The sequence below is a fragment of the Galleria mellonella genome, unplaced genomic scaffold (assembly GCF_026898425.1).
Source record: "Galleria mellonella isolate WM207_F2 unplaced genomic scaffold, CSIRO_AGI_GalMel_v1 utg64, whole genome shotgun sequence".
Lineage (NCBI taxonomy): Eukaryota > Metazoa > Arthropoda > Insecta > Lepidoptera > Pyralidae > Galleria > Galleria mellonella.
In genome coordinates this window covers 8,195,461-8,215,931 of record NW_026442133.1, presented here as the reverse complement: position 1 = coordinate 8,215,931, position 20,471 = coordinate 8,195,461, and the positions used below count along the sequence as shown (strand labels likewise).

At 39.1% G+C, this 20,471-nt stretch overlaps 2 protein-coding genes across 2 annotated transcripts; one reads left to right on the top strand and one right to left on the bottom strand.

Moving 5' to 3' along the window:
- The first annotated feature begins 7,591 nt into the window (after positions 1-7,591).
- LOC128201860 (uncharacterized) lies at positions 7,592-10,370 on the top strand. Its single transcript, XM_052900090.1, has 2 exons — positions 7,592-9,770; positions 10,135-10,370. Exons 1-2 carry the CDS (start codon positions 8,974-8,976, stop codon positions 10,136-10,138), a joined length of 801 nt encoding a protein of 266 aa, XP_052756050.1. The 5' UTR covers positions 7,592-8,973; the 3' UTR covers positions 10,139-10,370.
- Positions 10,371-16,227: 5,857 nt separating this feature from the next.
- Positions 16,228-18,549, bottom strand: LOC128201873 (thyrostimulin alpha-2 subunit-like). The gene is made up of 3 exons (XM_052900161.1): positions 18,435-18,549; positions 17,132-17,298; positions 16,228-16,362 (listed from the first exon to the last, which is right to left on the bottom strand). Exons 1-3 carry the CDS (start codon positions 18,520-18,522, stop codon positions 16,270-16,272), a joined length of 348 nt encoding a protein of 115 aa, XP_052756121.1. The 5' UTR covers positions 18,523-18,549; the 3' UTR covers positions 16,228-16,269.
- Between the last annotated feature and the right edge of the window lie 1,922 nt (positions 18,550-20,471).

Below are 20,471 nucleotides of genomic sequence, written 5' to 3'. Positions count from 1 at the left end.
AACGTCAGATTGGGTTCATCGAAGCACGCTGGCACTCACGATGGAGCCGCATGTACCAGAGATAGAAGAAGTCACCGGCAAGCGTCAGGGGTTCGTCCCATCGAGACCCGTTGAAGAGGATTCGAGAGCGCCGCCGCCACAGCCGAGCAGCGACGCACTTCACCGGGACCACGCACGCCACGTTGACCCACATGCCGCGATTCCTACGATAGCAGCAGCGATGCAGTCGATGAAGAAAGAAGAACCGGTGCTGAAGGTGGGCATCGATTGTAATGAGTTTGCGATCGCCATGCAGATGGCCGCTCGCAACATACTGCCCTCCACAGCGTCAAGAGTCACCGAGTTGCCAGTCTTCAATGGATCGTCGAGCGAGTGGTTACCATGGAAGATGGCCTATGAAGAGAGCGCAAGTCAACTCACAGAACAAGAGAACCTAGCAAGACTGCGCAGAAGTTTGAAGGGGGCCGCAAAGGACGCGGCACGCTCCCTATTCGTCGGGTCTACGACCGCAGAAGAAGTAATGAAGATGTTAGCCGCGAGGTTCGGCCGCCCTGGAGCACTCGTCACAGCCGAACTGAACAAACTCCGCGCGCTACCACGACTCTCAGACAACGCAAGAGACGTCTGCCTCTTCGCAAGCAAGGTGCAGAACGTCGTCGCCACGATACGAGCGCTGAACAAGAGTCACTACCTCTACAACGAAGAAATAGTGAGAAACGTCACAGAGAAGATGCCGTCGGTACTACGCTTCAAGTACTACGATTTCGCCAACGACCAACCGGAGGGACAACCGGACCTCATAACACTCTCTCAGTTCCTGCAAAGGACCGCCGCACAATGTGGAAACTTCGCCCCCGCCGAGGAGATACCGTCCGACCGGCGGGAGTCCGCTCCTAGGAAGACGGCGAAGACATACACGACGCAGGAGAAACCCGCTACACCACCGTGCCCGATGTGTCGACGAGAGGGACACGCTCCATCGGACTGCAAGACGATGAAGGAAGCAGACACATCGGCGAGATGGGAGTTAGCGAAGACTCATAGGCTGTGTTTCCGTTGCCTCAAAGTGAGAAGATTTCGCCACGCCTGCAAGAGCAAGAGATGTGGAGTAGATGAGTGCACGCAGACTCATCACCCTCTGCTGCACACCACGCGACAACAGCCGGAGAATGAAGTAACGACACACGTCGTCGAGGACAAATCCGCCGCAGTCACCGCATCGGCAAGGGAAAACGACAAGATCGCGTTCCTGAAGATCCTGCCGATACGAGTCACCGGTCCCACGGGAACGTGCGACACCTACGCGCTACTGGACGACGGGTCGACTTGCACCATCATCGAGACGACGGTGGCGGAGCGAATCGGTGCTACGGGTCCCCCCGCACCATTCTACATGGAAGGTGTGGCCGGGGCACGGATCAACGCAGCTCAATCGACGCGTGTTCACTTCAAGATCCGCGGGCGGAATTCACAAGAATACACAGTGGGGCACGGAAGATGGACAGACTGCAGTTATCACCGCAGTCGGTACCACGCAGCGTCATCAAGGGCTGTCCACATCTGCGGGACATAGAGAGGGAATTGGTCTATGAAGAGGGCAAACCGACGGTACTGTTGGGGCAAGACAACTGGCACCTACTGCTGGCCCACGAAGTCAGAAGAGGATCCGACACGCAGCCGGTCGCATCACTCACCGACCTGGGATGGGTACTGCACGGTACGAGTCGCGGCAGGACAAGACAGCAGGTGCACAGAATCAGCCACATAGTGACGACACATGAAGAGGAACAATCGATGGAAGAAATGATGAAGCAACATTTCGCGCTCGAATCGCTGGGGATCGCACCGAAGAGGTCTTACAATGAAGAAGAACGTCGCGCCCTACGCATTTTAGAAGAAAAAACTCGTCCGTTACCGGCGGGAGGATACGAGACGGGGTTATTATGGAAGAAGGACGACCCTGTGCCGCCGGACAACTACGACTCGACGATGCGACGTCTCCGACCGGTCGAAAGGAATTTCGACAAAAACGAAGAACAGTGGCCGCGTGAAGATAGTTCAAGCGACGATAGTCAAGCGAAAACGGGAGAAGAACGCGTACACAAGCTACAGAACGCGACGCAGTTGTCTATAGCATTACCCGATCCGTCACGTTTTTCTAATTGGTTGAAACTTGTTCGCAGTTCAGCACGGGTGTTGCAGTTCATCGACCTCCTGCGACCGACCAGTCAACGCTGCACCGCCATCCGAAAGAGAAACAAGAAGAAAGAGAGCGCCGACCCCACTTGGACCCGCACGAAGAAAGTCGATAGAGAGAAGACGAAGATGAAAATCAAGAACAGCAATAGTTCATCTGTGTGTTTCATCCCCATAGACACACACTACCTAGATCGCGCGCGACGACTATGGATTCGCGCGATACAACAAGAGGCGTTCGGCAACGAAATCGCAGTATTGAAACATGGGAAACAGCTGCCGTCATCCAGTCGACTCATACAGCTGTCAGTCGTCATAGACAACGACGACATTCTGCGACTTCGATCGAGAATAGCAGCCGCCGCCGATCTGTCAGCCGAGCAACGAGAGCCCCCCATCGTCGACGGAAACCACGCCTGGGTGCGCCTATACATCGCATGGGTGCATCGGAAACTTCACCACGGCGGCTTCGAGATCACCACGAACGAGGTGCGACAACACTTGTGGGTGTTGCGCCTACGACACGCCGTCCGCAGTGAACTGAAGAGGTGTCAGCTGTGCCGCCTACGAAGAGCAAGACCGGCGCAGCCATCAACGGGCAACCATCCACATAGCAGGCTGGCGCATCATCAACGACCGTTCACGTTCACCGGCCTAGACTACTTCGGGCCTATGACCGTGACAGTGGGCCGCACTCACCAGAAACGATACGGAGTGCTCTTCACCTGCCTAACGACGCGCGCAGTCCACCTAGAAATCGCCGGCAGCCTCAGCACGGACTCCGCCATAATGGCCCTGCGGCGCTTCATAAGCCGCAGAGGGTGTCCCACGGAATTATGGTCCGACAAAGGCACCAACCTCAAAGGTGCTGACGTCGAACTGAAGAAAGCAGCCGAGGAAGCCATCCAAGAAGAGTCATCAGTCCATTTCATCCGGTGGCGCTACATTCCCCCGAGCGCACCCTTCATGGGAGGTGCGTGGGAACGGTTGGTGCGTAGTGTGAAGACCGCACTAGCCGCTACGTTGAACGAGCGGGCCCCCAAGGAAGAAGTCCTCCACACTCTGCTGGTCGAGGTCGAGCACACCCTCAATAGTCGACCGCTAACCCACGTGTCGACATCGGCAGACGACGACAGCGCCCTAACCCCCAATCACTTCATATTGGGCGGTCCATCGCGCGTCCCACTGCCAGGCAGCTTCACCGAGAGCGACGCGGCGGGACACAAGGAGTGGCGTGCCAGCCAGAGGCTAGCTGACTGCTTCTGGAACCGGTGGGTGAAGGAGTACCTACCCGAGTTGCAACACCGGCGGGAGCCCCGAGCTACACACGGAGCCATCAAAATGGACGACCTGGTCCTAATAGCTGATGGGACCTTGCCTCGCAACACGTGGCCGCGAGGCGTGGTGGTGGCGACCTACCCTGGACCAGACGGCGAGATCCGAGCAGTCGACGTGCGGACGAACAAGGGCATCCTACGGCGACCCACTAAGAAGCTGATCATACTGCCCACATCGACATCGAGCGACGCGAACACGAGTTAACTCCAGCTACGAGAGCTGCGGCGGGAGATTATGTTCGCGACATTATTTGTATATATCGTAATTTATAGTTGTTAAGTCCTAGTTAATCGTTTTGTATTCTGTTATTTTATATAGATTTACATAGATTTAAGATAGTGTAAGTTAAATAAAGTATTCCTTTGCGTGTTGTCATTATTACCTACAAATAGAAATAGAAATTGTAACAATAAATAGAATTAAGAAATTGTAAATTGCAATAAATAGACGCTATAGAGTACCGATCTGAAGAGACACGCGTCTCGTTCATTCTCGCCCCGTCCCGCTCGCACAGATCGCTAACGCGAGTTGGAAATGTTATCGTGCGAGCGGGCGGGTATAAAGATAGGCCGCCTCTCGTCGAGCGGCATTCGCTTCCGGGCAGCGACACACTACACTCGAGAAGAAATAGGACAAGAAGAAAAAATACTCTCTTCAGACGGTACCGGAGGCTTCAGAATAGTAATCCCTGTGTTTCACTCCAGCCTGAACCAACGCCCCTACAGTCCACGCTCACCGAACGGCAGTCCATACCGTTCATTTATAAAATGCTAATCTTATCTTTGTATTTACATGTTCTATGAAGCGTAATTCCTCATCAAATAAAAGTCCAAGATTTTTTGCAGTTTCAACTCTTTCTATTGGCTGGTTATTGACAAGAATCTGAGGACATTGGCATTTAGTTTTCTTGCACTGCATTTTATTACCCAATACCAAAAACTTGGACTTCGTAGGGTTTAGTACAAGAGCATTACAGTGACACCATTTGAGAAGCGAATTCAAATCATTATTTATATATATTTCCGCCTGTCTTAAATTTTCAGGTTCGAAAGAGTAGTAAAGTTGGGTATCATCCGCGTAAAGATGTAGCTGGCAATTTCTAATGTTAGCAGGAAGATCAGATGTATATATCAAAAATAATAAAGGGCTCAGTATGGAGCCCTGCGGCGTTCCTCTATTAACAGCTTTTATTTGAGATTTAGTTATAACACCCTGATCTGTCCGCATCTCCACGTATTGGCGTCGATGCTCCAAAAACGAAGCAAACCATCTACATGCCGCAGACGACACGCCATTATATGACATTTTCGTCAAAAGAAGTTCGTGATTTATACAATCGAAGGCACGTGAGAAGTCTAAAAGAACCAGCATACTTGCCTTTCCATCATCAGATGACTTTAGTATGTCATCAGTGACTTTGGAGAGGGCAGATGCCGTCCCATGATTACTTCTGAATCCCGATTGCAATTTTGGTAGCAGATTTTCGCTTTCAAGATAATCTGCGAGCTGCTCATAAACCACCCTTTCTATTACTTTGGACAGGATCGGGAGAAGACTAATAGGCCGCAGATCTTTAAGATCATTAACTTCTGATCCTTTTGGAATTGGTTTAATTTTAGCAATTGACCATTCTTGGGGAAAATAATTGGATGAGATTGAATCGTTAATTAATTTTGTAATAATAGGAAGGGTAACATTGAGTGTCATTCTCAGCATTTCTATAGTTATTCCATCGTGGCCGCAAGCTTTAGTATTGACTGCATTGATTATTTTAATTATTTTCTCTTCGTCACACGATGTGATATTAAATTCATTGCTCACCATTTTCCTTGATATGGGTTTGTTATTCACTCTGTTACTTTGTGGATCAATGGGAACATCAAGAAAAAAATTGTTAACAGCGTCGGGGTTCATAAGATGATCTGGTATCAATGACTGGTCTACATTATTTGTAGTACATATTTGTTTCAGATGATGCCACATTTGTTTGGGTTTGTTTTTATTATTATTAATGTAAAATGTGAAATAACCCTTTTTTTCGCGCTCCAAGGCACTACTTGTATAGTTGCGAAGACTTTTATAGTAATCAAAATGACTGTCCTCTCCCGATGCCCGAGCCCTGCGTAGAGCAGAGTCGCGTAGTCTCATCATGATCTTAATGTTATCGGTAATCCATGGATGTGGCTTATTGCTATTGATACATATCTTTCGCATTGGAGCATGAACATCAAATAAAGTGTTAATTAGTTCGTTAAATCGGTTAACTCTTGCGTCTAAGGTTGTCATCTTATTTACACTTTCCCAGTCCAAGCTGATGAGATCACTATTAAAACTATTCATATCAATATTGCCAAGAATCCTCTTATATATATATTGCGGACTTCGCTGTGGTTTTTTCATTTTAAGTTCTGCCACCACCATGGCATGATCGCTAAGCTTTGGGTTGTGATAGACGTAAATTCCGGAGCAGATGGCCGGTGTATCAGTAATTACAAGATCTATTTGTGACGAAGTATTATCAGTCACCCTTGTTGGTTCATTAACAAGTTGGTAAAGATTTCGTTGAAATAGAAAGGTTGTCAAAGCAGATGTAGACGAGGCTCCCTTATTATTTATATTTACATTGAAGTCTGTGAGTATATAAATTGAATCATAACTCGAAAAAGTGTCCAACGAGCTACTAAGATTTTCAATAGCAGTATCTACCGAAACTGACTCTGGTCTATATGCTGTTCCTATAGCTAAACGAGCAGTTCCCGGAAGGTGCAATTCCACCCACATCTGCTCTAAATCAGAAGTGGGATGTGGCAGTACTCGTATCCGCAGTCCTTTTTTGTAATAAAAACCTACACCTCCACCTCTCGAACCCGTTTTTCTAGCCTTGTGTTTAAAAACGTAACCCGGGATCGCAGGCGCTAGCCCCGTCTGATCATTCTTTAACCACGTTTCGTTTATTGCCAACACATCTAGTCTATAGTTATTCACTGCTGCCACTAGCTCATCCTGACCGGTATTTAAAGAACGTATATTTATGAGACCTAATCGAAAACTGATTGACTTTTTAATCATTTCCTTCACATTTATTCATTTTAATTCTACTGATAGGCAGCAAATATCTGTTACAAGAGTTATGTAATTTCTGTTCACACATTAAACCACACTGACACATAATTAGAGATCTATCACAATAATGTTTGCATTTCCAATAACAAGTGGTTAAAAAATATCTGAATATTCTCGATAAATTACTGGATAGAAGTGATAATACATTATTATCCATAGATAAATTAACCACATTATTCCCAGAACCTACAAACTGATATTTAATAAAAAACATCTGTAAGTAGGCACTACAATCAAAATATAAATACAGGACGCAGCCTGTCGACTGATATTTAACAAAAGATATTATTAATGTGGTATTAATATCCATGAACATACATAAAAAATTGTCCCAATAATTTATATATCGATATGCAACAGAAAATAATAGTAAACTATTGTTCCAATTAATAAAATACACTACTACACTTTTTAAATATTCATACTCGTATTGAATAAAAAACAATAATAACCAGGTACACCAATCAATACACAAATGCACAACATTATTTATATGATATCTAGATTGATATTTCTTAAAAAAACACAGTAACATATCACTACAATGAACATATAAATATAATAAGCTATTTTTACAGGTACCAGGATGACATCTAATAGAAAACAATAGTAAAAAAAAAACTCCATGATCAATGCTTAAGATTACCACATTGTTTTCATAATTTAAAGATTGATACTTAACATAAAATACTCGTAATAGTAAAGAGGCGCTGTAACCACCGCATATATATACATTTTTATAGCATACAGATAGACATTTTAAGTAAGACTGCACTGGTAAGGCTATACTATTAACACATGCAAATCTACATAAATACACTATTTCGTAATTTTTATAACTTACTGAATTATATTTAGCTTTAAATCGTTTAAACATTAAAGGAAATAGCTTATAAATAAATTTAAGATATTTAAGGGGTTATATACAGTTAATTTTTTCAAAAAATCGATTTTTTTTTTATTTTATTTTCTGATTCTACATATATTCAAGAATACACACAAGAAATTTCAAATCGATCCGGCAAATATTTTCGAAGTTACACGCATATTTGTAACGACGTCTCGGAGCGCTTGGGAGTATAAGGCCGGAGCGGCATCGACTACCTGAGCGCTGTCCCTTTCATGCATCTGTCTATTGTAAGCATTCCCCTTCTAAAGTGTTTAGATGTGTAAATCAACAGTGTGATTATTTTATTTTATACCTGAAAAGTGAGTTTATATTTTTTCGACCCTAAAGTGGAACATATTTAAGAGTGGTAGTCAGTATACGGAGCCAAGCCAAGCTGTAAACTTGTGAGATCGTTTATTTTTTTGTGTGTAATTTCCAGTGAAAATGAAGTCTTCCCGAATAATGAGAAAATCTCATAATGTACGTAAGTCGAGAGTAAAAAAACGTAAAAATGTTTTCAACCCAAAAACAGCTGAAACAGATGAAAGGAGTTTCAGTGCCTCGGCGAAAAAATTTAAAGAGCAAGAGGAAATCTCCGTCACACGTGATCCGTCTGTTGAGTATCGCATACTAAACTTCATTACTGTTTTTGCAGCAATTGCTGAATATGTAAAGTGTAAAGTCTGTGACGGAGATGTCAAGTTTCAAACAACTTCTGAACGAGGACTTGGTTTTCAAATAGTTGTGCTGTGTGATAAGTGTGCCGACCGTAGCGTAAATTCTAGTCCGTTCGTCACGCATTCTTATGAAATAAATCGACGATTTTTATTTGTCATGAGAGTTCTCGGATTAGGATTGAAAGGTGCAGCAAAATTTTGTGGATTAATGGACATGCGAGCTTTTATATCACAGCCAACTTATGATTTGATAATAAATAACATTCACTCCAGTGTAAAAATAGCCACTGAAAAACTTTTTGCACAGGCTTGTACCGAAGAGAAAAATTTGACTTCCGATAATCAAGGTAACGAACATTCAACAGAATTAACTGTATCTGGTGATGGCACATGGAAAAAGCGAGGGTATACTTCCTTGTACGGTGTGACCTCTTTGATTGGATATTATTCAGGTAAAATAATAGATATAGTTGTTAAAAGTGCCTACTGTAAACTGTGTGAAACTTGGAAGAAGAAACTTGATACAGAAGAGTATAATGAATGGTACGAAGAACATAAAAATACTTGCACTGCAAATCATGCTGGTTCCTCAGGGAAAATGGAAGTTGATTCAGTCGTTGAAATGTTCAAACGTTCATTGGAAAAACTCGGAGTCATCTATAAAAATTATATCGGAGACGGTGATTCCAAAACGTACTCGGGAATTTTAAAAGTTAAACCTTATGGTGATGAGGAAGTTGTAAAGAAAGAATGTATTGGACATGTACAGAAACGAATGGGTACGAGACTTCGAGATTGTGTAAAAAAAATGTTGAGACTGTTGAGAATGCGAAAGGAAAAAAAATACAAAAGAAAACTCTCGGTGGAAAAGGAAAACTCACTGGAAAGATGATCGATAAGTTAACAGTTTACTATGGCTTAGCAATACGTAGAAATTGTGATTCCATTGAGAAAATGTATAATGCTATCTGGGCCACATATTATCACTATTGTTCATCTGACCAAAAACCTCAGCACGACAACTGTCCGAGTGGACCAGACTCATGGTGCAGCTGGCAGAGGGCTGCTGCTGCCAATGAAGTATCTACTTTCGAACATGATTATGAGCCACTACCTGATGATGTTGCTGAAGCTATACGTCCGATTTTTATAGACCTCAGCAATAAAAGTTTATTGGAAAGATGTGTCGGTGGTTTTAACCAAAACAACAACGAGAGTTATAATCAACTGATTTGGAAAATCTCTCCCAAAATTGTTCCGGCAGGCTCGAAAACTGTAGAAACCGCTGCATACATAGCTGCTGGCGTCTTTAATGAAGGAATGGCTTCATTATTATATTATATGAATGCAATAGGAATTACACTTGGACCCAACGCACATTTATATGCCGAAAAAGAAGATGAGCAGCGCGTGAACATCTCCGACCGCAGAGCGCGCGATAGCACCCGAGATGGAAGAATGGCTCGCAGACAACATCAGCTCGAGTTATTGGAAGCTAATGAATCAGCAGAAGGTCTCTTATATGGGCCTGGAATAGATGACACCATGTAAGTTGAAAAAAAAAATTTTTTATCCCATGTAAAGTGCACTCAAAACTTTAAACGCGTTTTTCTCGAAATGGTGTTTTCAAAGTCGGTGACCACTGTAACTCGAAAACGGTTTCTCCGATTCGTCTAAAATTTTGATACAAGCTTCTTAAATATATTTTTCAGTTATTAATCGAAGCTTTTATTTTTCCAATAAAAACTTCGATGTTTTATAAACAATTTAAAGTTGAAATTTTGGTGAAAAATCGACTTTTCTTTTTGAGAAGGCGCCATTTTGACAAAAAATTTTTTTTTGCTTATTCCATCGATTAATAATTGAATTTAACATTACTTTAACTAAATCTTTTTATTTTTTTAATTTCAGATGATCCAGTTCAGAGATAGAGTGGTCACCGCAAGACGTCTTTTTTTAGAGGACCTCCTGGAGATCGGCTGTAGCTCTTCTCCAGAGAAATATTTTTACTAATAATAAGCACTAAAATGTTGTTGAATAATACCATAATAAGTATGTAAACTTTTGGAATCAATAAATTTTAACGGCTTCTCAAAAAAAATTCCTAAAAATTCGCTTTTTTTCGACCCATTAACTGTATATAACCCCTTAATAAAGAGATATTTATTATTGAACGGCCGCCGATCCAAAAACCCTGGTAAGATCTTTATCTGTACGTATACGATACCGTGGTGTATCCTCACCTTGATGTTGCCTTACAAATATTTTGCCGTCCCTTGTCCATACGTATCGCCAGTTGTGGCGTACTCCAAGCTCACGTGCTCGCTGAAATAACTGTCTGTTTTTTAGTGTCAGTCTTTCGTTTATATAAAATTTAGTTGGTGGCCCTGGAATCTCTGTGCCTTCTGTAGTGGCACCACGACGAACCCTTGCAGCCTGGAGCAACTGATCACGCAGGGCGCGACGCGCCAGTCGTACCACCACCAAGCGTGGTCGACTCGAGACTTTATCATCAGAATCTAATAACCTTCCGACCCGCACTGCACTGGTTATATCTTGCACTGTCAGCTGCATGCCCAACTTGCTAGCTATGCTAATCACATTATGCGTGACATTTTCTCCCTTTTGTTCAGGTATGCATGAGATCTGAAGGTCATTGAGCAACAAATCTTGATCCCTATCATTGAGCTCGATTTTTAAGTTTTCAATCGACTGTAACAATGATGTGTCACTTTGGAACACGGGATCAGTGCTAGTGCGTCGTTCCATTTTATCCATACGTATACCCAATTCATCCAATCGGTTTTCACATGCATCCATCCTTAAATTTAAACTACTAATAGTATCGGTAAACGATTGCATCTGCAAATGCATCTCCCTCATGTCATCTCGAAGAAGACGTATTTCCTTTAGCAGCATTTCATTTGTAGTCGTCTTCGCCATACGTTCCGGTGAAGCCGAACAACGGTCCGGTGAGAGCGCACCACCCCCGCGTCTCTGTGTCACGTTGTCTGCCTCCGGTCTGATAGGAGTATTTGTGTTGTCCTTTTTTGGAACCCTTGACTTGCATGAGAGACACTTCCAGGAGTCTTTATGTTCAATGGATTAGTATTCAGTGTTCCCTTCTCTTGCTCTGATAACTGATAGCATCCTCGTATTCATAGATCTCAAGAGCCTGACGATGAAATCTGGAGGAATTGCATTCCACTCCTCTTCAATTGCGATTCACAGCTCTGGAAGCTTTGTTGCAGGTACCCGAGCTCGAACCTGACGTTTCAGCTCATTCCATAAGTGTTCTATAGGGTTCAAGTTCGGGCTTCAAGCTGGCCATGCCATCATATGGATGCCAACATCGCGTAGATAATGGGTCACCGCATGAGCAATGTGAGGCTGTGCATTATCATGCATCAACTGCATATCCTGCCTGATATATCCTGCGTAAGGTACCACATGATCTGTGAGAATTTCAGAAAGGTAGCGATAAAAAGTCAATTGACGTGTACAGCCCGTCGGTTCAATGAAAACTAAAGCTGTATGTGCAGTTAATGAGATGCCGCCCCACACCATTACAGAGCCTCCTCCATAAGCAACAGTTTTTTCGATGCAACACTGAGAATAATGTTCTCCAAGGCGACGATATACTCTCTGACGTCGATCACTTTCATATAGACTCACCCTTGTCTCATCAGTGAAGAGTACTTTACTCCACTGCTCCAACATCCAATCTCTGTGCTCTTGAGCAAATTCAAGTTGTGCTTAATGGTGGGCTACCATTAATGCTGGGCCTGTTGCTGCTTTTTTTGGTGTCAGGTCCCATTCAGCAAGTCTCCTTCTAACAGTATCTAAACTTATGACCACTTGGCGTTCATCATGCAGACTTTGTTAGACTCTAACTGTGTTGAGTCGACGATTTTGCAGAACGGTGTTGGATGTAACGATCATCTGCTGCTGATGTAGACCTAGGTCTGCCTGTATCTGAATGGCGATTGAATGCTTCAGTCTCTAAGTATCGTCTGCAAACTCATTGCACTGAAGATCTGCTAATTTAAAGTCTTCGAGCAACCTCACATTGTCCATGGCCTGCTTAAAGTAATGCTACAGCTTGAGCGGCTTCCTGAGGATTTGTATCCATTATTAACTCAAAAAGTTACAAAAATATGCGTCTATGCAAATAATAGAAAAAAATTAAAGAAATGATAAGAAATATCGGACTAACCTGTAGAAGAATGCTGAGCGCGAATTCTAGCCAAAACAGAGTAAATCGTAAGCATGTGTTTGTTGCTTGATTGCAATGTAAGATGACGGTACTTTAGATTACATTTTAGTCATTTTGATTGTTATGAAATGCACTTTCTATAGATATGACTTTGGCAATTGTAAGTTTTATACTTTTTGAGAAAATCGGATTAGAGTTCAAAAGTAGAAGGTGGCCCGGTTTATTTGCTGTCCAGTGTAGTTTATAGTAACAAGAATGACAGCATTATTATTTATACTAACTAGTAATTCATATCTATAATATTATTTATGAAGATATCACTTATCAGGAGGAATGAGAGCTTGTCAGCCATTCCAAATTCAACATAGGAAACATCTTTAAGTATAACTAATTTTACTTAGTGGGTATCCATTGTCATTCTTAATATTTCTAATAGTGTTGATAAATACTAACCTGACTCAAAACTAAACAGTTCTCCCTCAAATCCATATCTTCTCAATGAATGCAAGGGCCACACTGTTGAATCTCTACCTTCCCTGTAAAGAATAATATCCGATTCTGTGATCTCCAACTGACCAGAGCACAAGTCTGCACCATTTTCGTCAATATTTACGACACGAAATACATTGGGATGCAGATCTGAAGATTCCTTTTTACTATGAAGACACCCCATTGCGCTGCTCTATGTATTTACATTTATTAGAGTTTCCAAATTTCTTGAAGTTATAAAAATGGTAATTAACCTAATTTAAAGAAATATTAACACTATATAAATATTCGTTGCATTTTGTTCTGAGACGAATTAGGTATTTTAATATTCACAAGTATTAAAAATTTCAATCACATCATAATCATAATAAACAAAATACCACAGACTAAGAACAAGACTAACAAATCTTTGTGAACAGATAATCAAAGAAATAAAAACATAGACTAAGAATAGTAACTTCTACCTGCGAGATAAAATGTCCATAGATTATACTCAGTGTTTCCAACTCCAATAATTCAAAAAACTAGGTATTGGCACATCAACAGCACAGAATACCACAATGAAAGCTCTTTTGATATGCCGACAAATGTATAAGTGTTGCCACAAGAGAGTTAAATAAAAGAAATATTTTTAAATATAACTCAATTATAGTCTACTTTTTGAATCATCAAGTCGGTCATAACGATACTCATATCGAAAAATGGAGAATTTTAATGATTTTTTTAATCTACTACTTATAGCTTGATCACATACGTCCTACAGCATATGTTTATACTTAATCACACAATATTTATAGCAGTAGTGTTTGTTAATCAAACAAGCTTAAATAACTGAACGGATTTGAATAAAATTTAGTTATATCACAACTACATAAGGTATTTTATTAATTCACGCGGGTACAGTTGCGGAAAAAAATAGCTAGTTCTTATAAGAATATTTTTTTATTTAAATTCTTCTAAAGATAGTTAAAGAGTACTCGTAAAAGCTAAAAGTAATAAATATTTTTGCTACAGATTTTATTCCTTTTTTCAACAAATAAATACATTTAAGCAGTGCACACCATATTAGGTATAGAATTTTTGCTTGCTTCAATTACTTTTACTGTGATTAATTATTGAAAATATATACTTATTAAAATAAAAAGTATTCTATAGCACTTAGGGATAATATACCTTAATAAAAAGTAACAACAGAGGAAAAAAAAATTCAAATTGGATTTGTAAAATCGGAATTTACCCCGCACATCTAAACTCACAAATTTACTTCTTTATAATATTAGTATATACTAGCCGTTTCCCGCGGCGTTGTCCACTTCTAATTATATAGTTCCTATTAGAACCCATTATGAATTTGGTTTTATAATGTATTATATACTTAAATGATAATTACATACCTAATATCTTCATAAGGGGGAAAGAAATTGTTAGTAATGGGGTCTAACTGACCCATTGCTAGCAATACGCGCGGTTCCCTCTGGAAACCATCGTAGTTAATTCTAGTGAAATTCGTCACGATGAGCTAACTGATCTGCTTTCATCGTCACCTATCATCCCTCACTGGTGCGCTGCCAGCGTATACTGATAGCGCAGGCTAGGTTACTATTCTATTATCATTCATTATAAAAATATCTTTATAAAGTTTCAGCCAATTCAACTGATCGGATATTTTATAGCATTTTATATGTGATTATTTAGATTGATATAACTTTTTTACTTATGAACCCATTGAAAAAACAAACACTAAATGTTAAGTGGAGCAAACCGCGACGCATTTGTGAAAACCGCACTCAAATCTATCAAGCCGTTACTGAGATTAGCGTCCACAAACGTAAAAACAAACAGACAGACAAACATTCTAAAAATCATTGTTTTGGGTTCTATTGCGTTCATAAAGTCCCTTATAACAGTTTTTCTTATATATCTCTTATGTACAGGCAACGATCAGTTACGTATTGATTGATTATAGTGTTTTATCACTTTCTTTTAAATCGAGAATTGTTTTTATGCAACTTAGAATGGCAAACAAGCTGACGCCCACCTGATGGAAAGTGGTAACCGTCGCTTATAGACATGAACCATGGACATAACAGAGTATACTGTTTCGCCCATAATACCCCCCATGCGTTATCATACCTGAGGACTCAGATCTTATTCCTCTGTACCCTGTAAATTCACTGCCATATACCACCCTTCTAACCGAAACATAACTGCTTCACGGTAGAAACACGAATGGGATAGAGGTGCCCAAGCAAACGCCTTTTGTTCAAATCCTTTCTCTGGAAAATACTAGAAAATATATTATTAATATAGAAAAAAAGACGATACACTTCAATAGCTAAAATAGGTTTATAAACGTTTGGTGTTTTTATAAGTAAGGGAACCTAAGACTAAAATGGTTGTAAAACGTTAACAGTGCGTTCGATTTTGAAGTACCGTTCTCTAAATCTATCTCTAAAATTAAAAATTTAATTTCATATTACAACGAAATTTATATTTTAAAGAACAATATAAATTACTTTAATAGATTTAAGTCACAGTTATTATAAATTTAATGTATGATGGTCCCTTAGGATGATCCATAACATAGTCATTTTGAAAAACTATCAAATTACAATATTGAGTTAAAAGATAGGTTTACAAAAGTGATGTTTTAGCATCCTAGAATACCCCAGAATTGTCCGGTGCTCACTTAATTTAGAACGAAACTTAGTAAAGTCACGTCTAAGAGTATTTACATATGTACCTTTTTGAAGGGGCTAGGCTTCCTCTGGAAAATAATTTTAAATACACCAATACCTAACTAGAATTATAGTAGTTAATAAACATATTTATTAATTTTTACTCAAACACTATTTAATAAAATAAATTCATTTATTTTTAAACATCGCAAATTATACTTATCGTATTGAAATGATTATAAATATAATTAATATTATTAGTAACATCGCCTATACATATGTAGGTAGGTACAACCATCGATGTATTGTTATCGTTGGGATCGATTCTGAAGCGCTAGTTCTCCAAACCAATCTTTCAAATTAAAATTTCAATTTAATATTACAGCTATCTCTTTATACTAAGGATCAGTGTAAACAAAATTTCTTACAGTATTAAGTCAAAATAATTATAATATAATTTATGCTGGACATAAAATAGTAATTTCTCGAAATTATCGAATTAAAATAATAGGTTATAAGATAGGAGGTTTAGAGAAATGGCACTTCTGAAATACCCCATTGAAAAGATACCCTTAACAGTAGCTAGGTAACATCCGATACGTGAGAGGTACATCAATGTAGGCACGTATAGAAGACATGTTTTCAGTTATAAGTATATACGTATTATTCTTTTTGGCAATGATAACATGCACAGGAGACTGCGGATTTGAATATTAATTTCCTTTCACCGTCCAAGCATAGGACTTTTACTGGGACCTGAAACAATATTTGTACTTATTAGTAATAGATAGGGATAAAAAATCTAAACTATAAAATCTCTGAAAAAATAATTAAGTACGTATTCCCATTCCCCTTATTTACACATTCACAAACATACATATAATACGTATTGCACCTCACAGAAAAACAGGCAATGATTATTATTATATATATAATGATTATAGGAAAAAGCGGTCTCATTGTTAAAAATATACCCAAGCCTTTTCAGCGTATATCCATATCGCAGGCTGAGTATCACCATTCCATTATCATCTATAAAAAGCTAGGTAGCTAAGAAAGGCATTTTAATTGTGATGAAATTAATATGGAACTAATACTCATAGATTTTGTTTTGCAAAAAGTCTGTTAAAAACAAGTTTTTTTTTACATTTAGGCTTTATCAGACTCTGGGGCACCATACAGGGTTATAGTTTTCGTGTATACAAATTAAATACTATAGATCTATCATACTCAATTTACGAATTGCCATTCGTTTTCATCATCAGACAATCCTGGTGATATTATAATGTGGTATTATCATAGAACTTACATAAGTATGTCAAATTTCAGCACAATTTAATGCCAGCAAGTGGTTAAAATTCGCCTTGACATAGAATGGGTCATTTCTTCATATCACTGGTTATTTGAATAGTATTATTTTGTTTAATTTCGCTACCATTAATGTGTGTGACTGCCAATACTTAAAGATTGGCCACCACTGTTAACTACTAGAAGTTCCACATATATATTTAATTATAAAACTCACATCTTCAGCCTCCATAATATTGCAGCACTGGCCGAGAGAGGTAACAGGATGTCGCTTGAAGCCCAGCATGATGCTAGGTAGTGACCACGATTCGCAGAATCCGCGGCAAGCATTCGTTGTAATTTTGAATTGAACACAATCCGGTATGCTAATGTTTCTAGTGTGTCCTGAAATAATCGAGCACATGATGTTTAATTTATACTTTGATACAGAACCAATAATACCTACAACAGAATATCTCTGAATATTCCAGTTTGATTGGTAGAGAATGCCTATAACATTAAGTCCGCCTTTTGTAACACCTTTTATTCTTCAATAAAGTTTAAATAAATAAACCATAAATGTCTTAAATTAATAATTTAAAATATTGTTTCAAAAAGAAAAAAATAATAACACCACGCCTTTTAATTTTTGACTTTAATTATGACAGAACCAATTATTTTGATTCAAAAACTAAACAATTAAATCGATTTTCATGAAATTTTAATGGAACTTATCTGAAAATATTTCCTATTAGATAAAAAAATAACTTTCTAAATCTGTTTAAAAATGACGGAATTATGAGATAACAAATATAAAAAAATACAACTAAATTGTAAACTTCCTCCTATTTAAAAGTCGGTTAAAAAGGTAAATTTAAAATAGTTACCACATATAGCTACTGAAAACCCGGAAAAGCTTATTTTCAATTACTGTAACTATTTTTAAATATTATTTAGTTTCTCACTTGGTAATTTAATGTTATTACCAATGCCAAATTTGATTTAAAGTAATTCTGTGTCTAGTTAATTATTGTTGAGATCGTAGGTAACTATTACCCACTCGATTGGAGAGACGAGATCGTTGATAACGGGGGATATTACAACTTGTAATGTCTAACTTGTAATTTACAAGCAATATATCGTATCAGGTCGACCTTCACGCGGTTTCTCCTGGAAACAGGTGTGGTTAAGTCTTGAGAAATTTGGTACAATGCGTCAATTGACCTACTTTCATTTTTATCTATCATCCCTTAATACTGTTCTGCCAGCGTTTATCGATGACAGCGCGTTATCATTATTATTATTACAGTTACAATTTCATTTACATTCACAAAACAAATATGTACTTCATTATTAAACTTCATTATTAAAGTACACGGGAAAGATTTCGTCAAGTCTCTCCGAATATGTCAGGTAACAATTAGATTTGATACAAGCAACCATTATCTACTTATATTTTTAGTCGAAGTAGGCACCACTTTTCGAATTTATTAATTGCCTAAAAAGTAATATAATATAAATATGAACTAGGTGAAACAAACCAATTCGATGACAACCGGGTTTACGCCATGAATCAGATGCAAGTATATGACCAACCGATAGAAGTAAAACTAAACACCTTAGAAGCATTGTCGTGATAATGCTTCTTCTTTTACGAAAGAATTTAGAATGATAAAATTATAAGTTAGAATAATTTTATATTCTGTTCTACCAGAAGTCGTCAACATTTCAGCGAGTTAACAATAATGATTTTTTTTCTAAAAGCTGTAATGAAAGACAATTGATTGGCTATCGCCTTCATGATGATGGAAGCCGAAGTGAAATGGGCGTCTTATTTAAAGTACTTAGCATACATCATAGAATTTCTACCAACAAATACGCAGAAATATGGATATCCTATATACTTGAGAATGTCACGATGAGTGAACTGCCCTGCATTCATTTTAATTTATTATTTTTTATTATGAAAATCTACACAGCTAATTAGACATGACAATTGTCAAAAAAAGCCACGTAGAAAATACGTAATGCATCGGGATAGATTGAGATCATTTTTGTATCGATCTATTTTAAAAACCTCTGTCCAAAAAGTCGAACATCGAGTTCCAAATTTATTACCACTATTAGGTAACTTGTATAATATAGCAAAATAAAAATGTTTGAGTCATCTGACTATAATAGTACAAGTACAGAAATAAAGGGGATGTTTTCATTTCACCCCATAAATCGCTCTGACGCTAAGCATTAATAGGATACAGAAAGGCAACAAACGGACCGTGTTTTATAGACATTTTGCTTACGTTATTCGTTATTGTAGCTAGGTCATGAACACCCACAGAAAGGTATTTACGAATTTTGTATCTACCTAAAACGTAAAATATCTACTACTACAGTTGATCATTAATTTAGGATTTAAAAATTCTAAATATGAAATCATATAATGATGATTTGATTAAAGAAATTAAAAGCTTTATTAACCTTTTTTTATACCACTGAGGTGGCAAACAAGCATACAGCTCACCAGATGGTAAGCGGTTACCGTAGCTTCTGAAAGCCTGCAATACCAGGGGTATTACGCGACCCTGAAGAAATCTCTTTACCCCCATTTTGAAGAACTCTATGCTCCCCTAACCTACCCTATATGTCTCTTGGGAAAACCTCGGCAGGGAGCTCATTCCATAACCTGAGTGTTCGTGAGAGAAAACATTTCTGAAATCGCGTTGTACGCGACCATTTAGGCTGTAAGGTATGAGGGTGAACTCCCTGTCGATGGCGAGCCGTACGATGGTAGAAAGTGACCGTGGACATCATATTGAACAATTCCTCTGAGCAAAATCTTTTGTACAAGTGGTAGAACATGCAGAGTGAGGCATAATCTTTTCTAAGACTTAAGGGTTCGATACTGCTTGTAAGCCTGGGATCATCGACAATTCTCATAGCTCGTCGTTGCACTGAGTCGAAGGGTTCAAGCTGATATCTAGATGCTTCCGTCTATAAGTGACAGCAATACTTCATGTGGAGCCGGATTTGCGATTTGTAGAGGACTAATCGCTGATCCGGCGTGAAGTAATGCTTCGCTCTATTAAGCACACCGCGTTTTTTGGATGCCAGCTTCACCTTATCGTGACCACAGAACTGTACGCCACTAGAGATGTCAACACCAAGGATCCCAATGATTTTAGAGATGTTAAGAGACGTGCTTTTGAACTGTGAAGCCACAGCAAATGGTTTTTTTTTTTCACCTACGATTAAATAAGTAAGGTAGTTTAACCTATGAGTCTATAATTTTATTACGGATAAAATAAAATATCTATTAGATAGAAAGTTCATTGTAAAATTCTTAAAACTAATCACCGCTACCTGTGATAATGATGATGCAGATGATGTGACATATTTATAAAACATATACTTATTAATCCTATCATTTAAGTTTAAATAATATAAAGATATTTAAGGGATTATGGTTGACTCCACAGCTTTCGTATATGTTAGGTTTTTTTTAATAGATGAGAATGGAATGGTTGCCCCGTCTGTGCTATCGGTATATGCTGGCAGGACACCGGTGAGAGATGATAGAT